At 30.9% G+C, this 12264-nt stretch overlaps 2 protein-coding genes across 2 annotated transcripts; one reads left to right on the top strand and one right to left on the bottom strand.

The window, feature by feature from the left end:
* On the top strand, positions 364 to 4666 carry LOC109352664. The gene is made up of 3 exons (XM_019594817.1): positions 364 to 604; positions 2968 to 3126; positions 3379 to 4666. Exons 2-3 carry the CDS (start codon positions 2979 to 2981, stop codon positions 4422 to 4424), a joined length of 1194 nt encoding a protein of 397 aa, XP_019450362.1. The 5' UTR covers positions 364 to 604; positions 2968 to 2978; the 3' UTR covers positions 4425 to 4666.
* Positions 5434 to 10264, bottom strand: LOC109352663 (protein trichome birefringence-like 34). The gene is made up of 5 exons (XM_019594816.1): positions 9799 to 10264; positions 8421 to 8598; positions 7670 to 7866; positions 6480 to 6638; positions 5434 to 5878 (listed from the first exon to the last, which is right to left on the bottom strand). The coding sequence occupies exons 1-5, from the start codon at positions 10149 to 10151 to the stop codon at positions 5530 to 5532; spliced, it is 1236 nt and encodes a 411-aa protein (XP_019450361.1). The 5' UTR covers positions 10152 to 10264; the 3' UTR covers positions 5434 to 5529.

The following is a 12264-nucleotide window of genomic DNA, read 5'->3' as shown; positions in this document are numbered from 1 at the left end:
ATATTTTTGAAAAATAAAGAATAATTAAATATTGATAATAGATAGCAATGTGATGTTATAAAATTTATATATATATATGAATGACATAGTAGATGTTGTATTTACCATGATAATTATATTTTATTGACAAATATCATACAATTTCATGTTTTTTTATGAATAAGATCTTATATATTAATGAAGAGATAAATACTAATAAAGGAAAATAATAATGTGATAAGATATTGTTATCTTTTTATATATAATTGAATAACATTTTTATCATTAAAAATTCACGTAAAATCAATTATTATCTCTCCATTAATGATTATGATCTTCTTTTATTTTTCTACCGTGTATTAAATGAAATATTTCAAAATACACACTTTGATCATGGATCTTCCTTCGATTGTTGTTTCCATCACCATGCCAATGAACCTTCATTCTTCCCAATTCTATTCCAAGATGGGTTCTTTCTTTTCCCTTTCACAGAACCAACTAAACTCTACTTTTCTATCATTTCAGAATAATTATGGTACATGTTCAAATCAAAATCATTCATTGAAGAATCTCTAATCCTTAGCAAAAGGGTGTTATTTTTCTCACTAAAGTTCAAAGCTTGAAGGTATTTTTCCTTAATTGACTTATTTATATTAGTAATTTCTATATTATTTCATTTTGGGGTTTTGATTTTGGTGCGTGCGTTGTGTTTGTGGAAAGTGTGCAATGAAGCAAACATGCTTATTATTAATAACAACCCATTATCTATTACAAGTTCATGATTCTTAAAGTTATAATATTTTTTCCTGGGCATTTAGTTACGTTTTGTTTGTTTAGTTTCACTTTTGAAAAAAATTCAAAGTAACAAAGTTTATAGCTAGGAACAAGGGTTTAAATTGAGGTTGCGGTTATGATTATGTAGTACTATGCTTAGTGATTAATTTCTTAGGGAATATGTCTATGTACATTCAGAGTTTTAAGTTTTGGTTGTGGCGTATAACGTAGCCGAGATGTTGTGGCCTCATCAAATAACATGGTTCACATTTACAACACTGCTACATTACTTAGCCACACACTTTTATTTTATGCTAAATTGTCCTCAAAGCTTTTGTATGAATGAAGATGAAGTAGTTCTTATAAACATATTTCTCTGTAATTTTAGTTGAAAAGAATGCTCATTTTATAACTGAGATTCTCTTTTACAGTGGTTGGCATCATTGCTTAGCTCCATTCCCTATTTTCTTTTCAGTGACCTTCTCTTACTGTCTCGGTATGATATGAAGAACTAGTAATCGATATATAATGTGGACATATTTCACAATCTTGTTAAATACATGGAAAAAACGTCAATTATCATCCACCATTTGTCACCTTGAATCCACATATAGAAGAACACATTTTATGTTTCCAGTGTCATTCACAACTGAAATCTGTATATTTTAAATTTGGATAACACAAATGATTAAAGAAGGTGCCAAGAAACACACAACTAACTAAATAAAGGCATTATTATATTAAAAAGCTGAAAATTTAAAAATGTTAGACTACTTGAATTAATTTGGTTTGTTTTCAATTTCTATTTTCAATTGGAGATATGTTTTCATTAATAATTACAAAATTGCCTCTCATTTTTGCTTTGTTTCCTGTTTTCGGAATTGGAAACATGTGTTCCCATTCCTTCACAAAATGTTGAAAATGAGAAACAGAAAAAAGAACCAAACACCTCCTTAGATATCAGTCTTTTGGATTAGCAGAAAGTGGCTTATTATTTTTAATGTTGAACATTTTAATACTTTAATTTGACTATGAATTTATTCTTCATTTATTGTTGTACCCAAATTAAGTCAAGTAGCATATTTTACATTGTTCTACTTTTTTAAAAGAAAAATGATAAGACCTTTAGTCAGAAATGCATTTCTCATCACCACCTTTAATCACCCTTGGTATTATCTGAATATAAATTTAATATACCGACTCCAGCTGGAAATGATGAATATGATAGGTAACATTAATGTGTTCTATATCTGGACAGAAGCTGACCAATGGCAGGTGAGAATTGACGTGTTTTCCATGTATTTTAGGCGAATGTGAAATAGATCCACTTTATATATTGATAACTAGTTCATTCATAATTTCATTTCATATAGAGGCAGTGAGAGACGGTGAGCGATCAGCGATCTGAAAAGAAAATAGAGAATGGAGTCAAGAGTTGATGCCAACCACTCTATTTATACAAAGGGTATTGTGTCAACCATCATCAACAAGTTTGATTTTATATGCTAATATATTTTGGCCATCATATAATTTACTTATATTTTGTGTTGTGCATCATGTTTATCATATGTTTATATCTACATATGTCCTAAAATTGAGCATCTAAACTCGAGTCTTTTGTTTATTATCCTTATGAATTTTATCAAGACTGTTCTTGTTCTATTTAATAATATATGGAGTGGCACAGTGCACGATATTTCCACTGCAGTGAGTTCTGAGGAGAATAAAATGTACGCACCATCTCCCCTTGGGTGGAAAGGTTGTTTCTGCAATTTAAAACATGATTGATCACTCAAGAGTAACCTAATGATTGCATCAATTCTATGCTCCTTTCCCCTGTTTCATATCTCAGTTTAAATTTGGAAGTTTCAAATTTTCATTTGTTCATTGGTTATTGACAGAAGGCACACAAATTGGAATGTTACCACTAAATTGGGCCACTTCGAAAAATCTACGATTACGCTTTCAATTAGCAAGCTGCTTGTAGTAATTCAATTTTGGAAAATAACTCATTTTACCACACATTTTTGCGTAGATCTCTTATCGCTCTGTTCTTTGCTTTGATGTTCATACTTCGAATTTTTGACGGCGAATCACATCTAATCGATTCACCATAGCATCTTTGGGAGCTTTTTTGTGGTTCATTAGCTGTTGCTTGATGCTTTGGCTATGAAATCATTAACTATTAACAGATAGTTTTTCTTATTGTGCCAGAGATACAACCAATGGAAATCTTGGACTATAGTTGCCGAAGATTAAGGACTAAGCATATTCCTTTGGTGAAAGTGTTGTGGCGTGGACAACAAGTAGAAAAGGTTACATGGGAAACTGAAGATTACATTGAGCAACACTACCCGGAGCTACTGTCAAGAGGTAAAATAATTTTAAATTACACTAGAATTGAAGTAATTAGCATAATATTATTTGTAAGCCTTCCTATTTAATCAGGGAGTAGGGAAAGAAATTTTGGACTTGAGTATTGTTTTTGGAAAATAGGGAAAGAAATATTTCTTAATCTTTTCTCATTTCTGATAATATTATCTTATTAATAAAAAATAGTACATATGTGTTTTCCTTTTGCTGAAGTTGGAAATCACCTATTATTTTCATTTCTGTGATATGTAGGTGAAATGATGAAGAAGGTTGAAGAAAATGGTCTAGTTTCTATGGATGTGTTTGGGGTCATTTGCGAGAAGCTAGATTTTGATGATCTCTTCCAACTTGCTGGAGTGTGCAAATGTTGGAGGACTTTGCATGAAAGTTATTGGGAAAGTTTCATGGAATCCGAAGTACCATTGCTCGTTCAAACTTCATATGGTGAGAAAGCTTGCTACTTCATTAGCCTATGTCAACGAAAGATATATTGCTCGAACATGATGGATTACGCTCGTGGGTGCTCTTATGCTGGATTTTCATGTGGATATGTGATCATGGCAAAAGCTAATAATTCACTTCTGCTAATGAATCCATTTACCAGAAGGAAGATAGATTTGTGGCAACCTTTCCATAGTAGTTTGGTGAGCTATCCGTGCCATGCCATAATTGCTTATGTCAAAGATTCGACAGATTTTATCATAGTTCTTCTGTCTGAAAGAAATTCCAGTTTGTATATCTATCAAACTCAAAATTGTGAATGGAATAGATGGTATGATCCGTGTCGGGTTGTGGATTTTGTCGTTTTTCAACACATTGTGTATGTTATTACCGATGATGCCCAGATAGGGGTAGTGATCCTGAAGTCTAATACCTTCAAATTTCTACAGCTGAATAATGTTCCCAGTTTTACTTCCACTGATCTTAAGTTGGTTAGTAGTGATGGGAACCTTTTAGTGGTTCATTTTGTACCCAGACACAAATTTGAAGTGTACAAAGTAGACTTTGCAAGCATGGATTGGATCAAGCTGGAAACTTTGGGAGATGTTGCATTGTTCTATGCAAAGAACACAAAGTGCTATGCATTGAGCAACCCGGTCTCGCGAGGTTATGAGAAAAACTGCTTGTATTACATTGATCAATCAACTACACTATGTGAAGTATATTCAATGAATAACTACAACTTTCCATTGTATATCTCTGGTGAAACTGTTGCTCCTTCAAGATCCAGGCCATACTGGTCAGATTGGTGCTTTCGACATGTTCGTGACGAGGTTGATTATTCTCTGTTAGAGTAATGTGGTTACATAACAGCATACAAATTAATGAGGTTGATAATTCTCTGTTAGAGTGATGTGGTTACATAACAGCATGTAAACTTAGGAGTTTGTTTGTACTTTGTTCCTTATACTCTCCTTTGAGATATGTTAGCATACTCTTTTGCATGCTGCTTTTACATACTCTCTTTTAAAGTATTACAGTAAAAATAATAGCTAGCATGTGTGACTGATGTTATATATAGCTGATCTTAAGCTTGAATAAAAGGTGAATGTTATGTTAGGTAGTCTATAATCTACGAAATTTTTTGTCAATCTCTATATGTTGATGCGATGTAGCCCAATAAAACAAATGTGTTAAAAAGGCATACAATGATTGTTGCTAGAATTTCTCCTTTTTCCTTTATCTTTCCCTATTTTCTTTTGTATAACTTAGTATTCCATCACGGTACGTGTAAGGAAATAATCTCTTTTGGGGTGCGTGATAAGTGTCGCTCATAGGAATCAAACCCTTAATATTTTTGTCTATTTAAGGATTTAGTTGGACTTACACCACTAAATCAACTCCTTGTTGGTTTTCCGTCTTTGTTTGCTAAATTTTGATAGACCGGAAATATTGTCCATGTTGTTTTGGCAACATAGTGAAACGATTGTTTTGATTTTTCCAAAAAAATAAAAAAAATCAACAAAATAATATTGTTTTGTGTTATCTTCTTTCCCCTCACCACCTCCAAGGAAAAACACTCATTTTAGTCCTCAATTTATTCAAGTACCATATTAGTCCCTATTGATAAACACAAAATTTTGAACTATAAACCAGTTTTCTTACTTTAAAGTGACCATAAGGTGGCTGAATAACTTTTAATCTTAATCATTGGTAATATATATCTACTCCCATCCCTTAATAGATATCTCTATCTATATTTAAATACACACCCTAAAAGCAATGTTAGGGGTAGGAATATATGTTACCTACATGTGGTTTTGCATATATAACAAACTTAATGGAAAAAGTAAAGTCAATGCTTCATAATATAGTTCTTTGTACAATTATTCCAGAAATGTGACATTTTTTGACACAAAATAGAATACTATTTCCCATGCATGCATGCATGTAAAATGATTGTCATTGATTGAAAATATAGGCATAAAGGAACTGATTCCACACATCAGGAACACCAGGGAGACACCAATGTATGCAATCTGCATAACCATTTGGATTTGAAATCTGTGTTTGTGTTAGAGGCTCCCATTGCTTCCTATATATAGAAGGGTGTCCTTCTTTTCTGTATTCTGATAACTGTGTGATGTTAACAATTTCAACATTCAAACCTCTTGTTTTCAATTCTTCAATCACATTCTCTACTATATGCATCATTTTTGGATCTGACCCTTTACCCCAATACCCTTCTTTTCTTATCATCTTTGTTTCTTTGTAACAATTATCACCATTAGTTCCTCCCCATTCCTCAGCCCTGCAATGTTTGCATTGCAAATCTATTATTATGTTTAATGATTATGGTATAGTTAATGTAGGTCTTATCTTCAAATATGGAGATCTTATTTCAAGTTATTGTATGACAAATAGAAGTTGAACTTGTCGTAATAGTAAGGTTGTTGCTTAATGACTATAAGGTTACAAGTTCAAATACCGGAAACAATCTATGCTATGTATACATCAACCCATCATGTGCACTAAACTGTCTTTTTTTATTGTATGACAAATGGTTTTAATAGCAGAATGAATTGTCACTTTTTGTTATGTGCTTTATATAAAATAAAATAAAATAAAAACTATAGGTTGTTGATGATAATTGTCTATAAGTTTGTGATATATAAAATTAAAAGGTGATAAAAGTTGTCATGTCTAATTGTATAAAGACAATTTTATAATCATCATAATTATTCCTTATAGTTTTAATTTTTTTTTTTGAATAGGTTGCTATTTTTAAAAGTACAAGGACTTTTAATTGGAAAATTATTTAAGCTACCTATTTCAAAATTGGGTAAAATTGTAGGAACAAAACTATTATTTTCAACATTTAATATATAATTTATTTTTACTGAAGTAGATACCTTTCATGAGTTGGTGACATGCTAACAAAAAACAACTTGGTCTTGTTCCTATTAACATGTACTTCCAACCATTCTGACCATGTCCTCAATGCCATCTCATAGACTCTAAGCATTTCAACTTTTTTGTAAACTCCATTTGGATCTTCAAATGATCCCCACCTTCTCTTCCAAATAAAATTCAGAATCAAAATCAATCTCTTAGTGAAGTAGGATGTGTGCATATATGTATATATATATAGAGAATCTGTTTACATATAAGTTAAGTTACACTAGTTATATTCAATTTCAATTATATCATATCCAAGATCCAACAGACCAATTGGATGAAACTTAGAAGTTATTTAAGATTTATCTTTTTTCCCATCACTTATTGTATTCACCTGTTTGACCCATTAGATCTAAGAAAAATGAATTGTCGAAATTGAATGTAACTAGTGTAACTTAACTTAAGTGTAAACTGATATCTCCTCATATATGTATATATAAAGCTCCACATCTGTTGTTTCACTATTTCGTGTCACTCCATATAGCAGAAGATATGATTGACCAAAAAAATATTTAATAATTGTAATTTTAACTTAAATAGTTTTTCTAACCAATAAGAAATAATAATACATGGAGTGATACAAAAAGTAGGACAAAAGATATACTCCCATATATATATATATATATATATATATATGATGAATACAATTCACAATAAAATCATATCATAGTGTGCAAATAGAGAAATTATTGCATGGTCAGGATCATGTAATTACTTCTGCCATTAACAATATCACATAACAATTATAAATCATTTAAATTATAGCATATGGTTCAAAGTTTTTAAATTATAATATACAATCGTAACTTCAGCTATAAAATTTCAGTTTTAGTAGTCTAAACAACAAAATCATGGCTAATAATAACACCATGTTGGCTTAATTTTTTCATAATTGTGGTTAACATAATTGCAATCAACCACTAAGATATAAGAAATAGAAATGTTGATATGGAAGTGAATAAGGATACAAATCTCTCTCCAACAATATCTCATTCATTGTCCCGGCTTAATCACATATTGCCACGAGAAAATTTTTAAAAAGAGAAAATAACATTCTGATTGCTTCGGGATAAGAAATGAGACATCATTCGGAATAGATGATCTTTATCGGATAAAGTGATGATTATATGTGAATTGCACTTACAGAACATTCATTACAGGCCTTCTCCACCAGAGGTAAGTGTTGAAAACTAGAAAGTCTGCATCATCCCAATATCTAGCATGTTTCTCAATGGCTTTGACTCTAACAGTTCTTTCTAGCACCCTATGGTGTATTGGATCATCTGAGTTTGATTCTACTAGCAATGGTGACCAATAATGTTCAATGCTTGCATTGTATTCCTTGATTCAATTTGTCAATTAATTATGCAACTATTAGAAACATAAATATTTGCAAATTCGATTGATTACAAGTTCATCTCCTAAAAATGTATGCATTAAGAGTGCTAGAGACTTTTAATTTGTGAAAGTATAATTTATCATTAATATCTAATCATTAGTTTTAAAATATAAGTAATGTAAATGAGCAAATGAGTGATATAGATGATTCTTAACTGTATATAAATATTTATATTAAACAATAATGGTTGATACCAAAAGATTCATTTATATGATTTATTGGTTGAACTTTACTTATAAAGTTTAATTTATATGAAGAAAAAAACTGAAATCAACAATCTTTAGGCACAAAAGAAATGAGTTGACATGAAATAAAGTTCTTGGATAGTCATTTTTTTAGAATCTTAAACAAATCAGTATAATTAAATCAATCTCCAATTTGTATTTGTTATGTCTCCTATCTTTTTTCTTTCTTTCTATTCTTATTTGAATGTGATAAAAGAATATAAAAGAAAGAACAACATGCTCCTATTTTTTTTACAAGGATGAAAACTTACTTTGACCTTGAAAATGTTGAGTGAACCATTAGAAATGGTTTGCATGGAATTAAGAGTTGAGGAGAATGAAGAGTCAACAAGGCAAACCATTGAAACCCATTGGCCTCTAATGAGTGAATCCCCCACAAACACAAGTCTCTTGTTCCTTAGCCTTTCAAGCAATGTTGTGGCATTGAACCTTATTAACATAGAAAGAACCACATCCACAAACCTCAAAAAATATAGTCAGCGTGAGATGGGTTGAGACGGGTTAAGCATGTCTCTCATTCGTCCCTAAATATTGATCAGGTCAATTATTGAATCCGAACTCATCCCTAATTAGGATGAGACGTATGAGGGACGAGTCCAAAATAAAACGAGTCAAGATAGAGACGAATTCAGGTTAAAAAATGACAAAATGACAAACATAGTGACTGAAAATTATAAACTATAAATTGCGTCCTTCAAACTAAAACTATCACAGTCACGTGACTAAAAATTATAAAAGACAATGAAAATTTCAGAACAATATAAACTGTCAAGTGTCAACATAAGACGAAGTATTCTTGTAAATGATAAAAAACACATGAGAGCTGAAATGAGGAAAAAACAAACAATGGAGAAGAAGAAAATAATTAACTCTTGAGCACTACAATGTCATTCACTCTCGTCACAACAAACCTTCACTATCCACCAGGAGAATTAAATAATGAAAAAAGTAAGGAATAAGGGTTATATGATAAGTGATGTGGATATGTTGTGTGGACTTGTAGGTATTTGAGTTATGTGGGCTGAACATAATAGGTATTAATAAGTACTTATTCAACTATTTTTTATATATAACTATAAGAGATGAGTCGGGTGACCTGGACATAGACTCGAACCAGTACTTTATGTTTAGACATTACTCTATTCTTTATAAATATTTATGTTTAGACATTATTCTATTTTTTATAAATATTTATGTTTAGACATTACTTTATTTTTTATTCAAAGTTCATAACACAATATTTATTATCTACTTTGTATTACAAGTTGTTTTTTAAATTTTCGCATAATGCTTATTACCAAGCCAAAATTCCCAAAAAAAAGATAATTTTTTTTAAGGAAAACAGGTAGTCTGGACCCGTCTGGGTAAGCTTAGCCCAAGCTCAATTTTAATATAGTCCGGTCGGACTGAGCAAAAAGCCCGAATTTAATAAAAAGTCTATAATATGATACTCAAGCCCTATAAATTTTTGGGCTTTGGCGGGTCAGCCCTGTGAAACTCGCTGGTTTTGACACCATGTGTCATGCTACTATTGAATAGGATCATATGATTCTATATACCATACAATAATTTCTAGTTTAATGAATTATATAAAGAATAAAAATAATAAGAAGAGGGGGAGAGAGACACCTAGGTAGGTCACATTGGTGAGGCTTCCACCTCCAATTCTGGTAACTCAAATCTTTCCTTCCAAACTTCTCACAAGCTAACTGATCTGACATAAACTTGCATTGTTTCTCTTTGTATAATGGATATGATTCATTATCAAAAACCCATTTACCAGAAAACAAGTCACATTTTGATGATAAAGGGTCACCACTAGTGACATTTGTCTCTTGAGACAATAATTCTCCTTCACCAATATCTTGTGTAAGATAAATGGCAGTGACAACTAGAAGAGAGGTTAATATGGCTATAAGAGAATGAAAGGTTTTTCTGATTCCCAAAGTGCTACCTAGTACTATTTCCTTTGTCTTTGGCATTTTTTTTGGCTTCTTAGTTTCTCTCTTTGGAGAACCAATCTCTTCCTCCTTTTTGAAGCTTCAATGGAATTGGTTGGTGAGAAGGGTTTTTTAATTTGTTATCTATCTAGCCAACTTCTCCACTAAAAAGTAGTAGGTAGAAGCATGATGCATTTTGAAGTTTTTGTTGTTGATATATTCCAAGTAAAAATGGTACGTACCATCTAAGTATTTGTTGAAGAAATGACATATTTGTTTAGAGCAAGGGTGATGTTAAACCCACATATATATTAATGAGGAATCAAATTACAAGAAGCCAAAGAGATTACAAGTTTCGGAATCTATAGTTAGATAGTAAATATCTATTCCTATCAAAGTCATCCGAAATAAAAGAAGAAGGATAATTCTACTAAGAATCGGTCATGGATCTAACTCTAAAAGTAACTAGTTTATCAATACAAACATTACCCTCTAAAGAACAATTTTCTTTAATCTTTTGGAAAAGTGGATTTTATTTTTTGTGATAAAAATGAATTTTATTTTTCAAATATACAAATTAAATTCTTAATTTCAACATAATCTTTAAAAAAGTTCTTTCATGACCCCTATTCTATTTGCTCCGAGGTTTTAAAATATGGACCACATCATTTTCAATCTGTATAATGAGTCATTAGTAAATTCATTAATGAGGAGATAACAATTTAAAAAAAATGTTCCAATATTTGAATTTAATCATTTTAATGAATTTTTAGTGAACTCATTAATAAAAATTATATGTCACATATTTGAATTCAACCAATGCATTATGGATTCATTAATGAATGAATTTTATGTTATGAAAAAAGTATTAAAGGTCTCCTCTAAATAGAAGTGTGGACAGAAACATATAAGTAGAGAGAATACCAAAAAACAATGGGAAATGGGAGGAGTGGAGAAAGTCTTTGTAAAAAAAATTAGGGTGCGATATACTAAACATTGTCACATGTACATTTGATCCCTTGGTTCATAGCATTAATTAAGAACATATTTCATATATAGTTAAACTAAATCTATCACACCATAAAAAGAAAACTAAACCTAGCACAATTCTGTATTAGATAATTTTTTTCTTAACTTTGCTATAATACGATTATTACATATATATTTTCCAACTTTAGTATGATAGGGCTATGTGCAGGCCCAGTTTAACGGTTTAACTTTTTAGGTTGTGTTGTTGACGTTTTCACAACCAATAACATTGCTTGAAGTAAGGTCGAAGTCTCATTGTGCTTTCCACTTCTCTTCATCCCTAAAACTAAGAGCATTCAAATAAAAAATCCAACCAACAATTGTTAAGCTTTAGCTATTATATATGTCCGTAGTGGAAAACATATAAGATAACCCTTTAGATTCATTTCTTTAGTTCACACTTGTTTAGGAAACTTAGAAGAACGGTAATGGTATAATATAAATTTAAGTAATACATAATACAAAGCCAAGAAAGCAATTGCTTATTTTGTTAGCACCTAAGCAATTGTGGCTTATTTATTCAATCAAATTGACTTGAAAAATAAGCGAAAATTCTTTAATGAACATTGTTATTTTTTTTGATTGGCAAAAGGAAATATTTTTTTAAGAGAAAAAATAATTACAAGAGAGAAAAAGTGGAGAAAAAAGAAAAAACTAAAAGCCTTTACAACATAGACTCAAGACAAAAAATGGGGTTTGCTATCCAGTTCGAAAAAGAGATCTGATCTTTGTCCCTCTTCCCATTAATCCAAAGCCAAGAAGTAACCCTAGCAGCCTCAAAAATTTTCTCGAGAGAGGGATGTACTGAATTAAAAATAAAGTCATTCCTAGACCTCCAGATTATTAATAACTTAAACATGGTGGACAGCTTCTTCCCTTCTTTTACAAATCTTTACTCTTGCACTCCCCCATTTCATTAAACTTTCGATCTCAATTTGGAGCAATTAACTTAAGCAAGATGCAAATTAGTACATACTTTTTGGGGTCTATTTGACTATCAATAAAAGAATGAATAGTGAAATGGTTACTCAATTTTCAATGTCTCTACAAAAGTATGTTATAGCAATTTTGACCATATTAAACATATTTTCAGACAATTTCACAATAGTTAACAATTTTGAGAGTC

This window comes from Lupinus angustifolius, chromosome LG07, assembly GCF_001865875.1.
Source record: "Lupinus angustifolius cultivar Tanjil chromosome LG07, LupAngTanjil_v1.0, whole genome shotgun sequence".
NCBI lineage: Eukaryota > Viridiplantae > Streptophyta > Magnoliopsida > Fabales > Fabaceae > Lupinus > Lupinus angustifolius.
The sequence above is the reverse complement of the archived record's forward strand: the minus strand, read 5'-3'. Positions and strand labels throughout refer to the sequence as shown.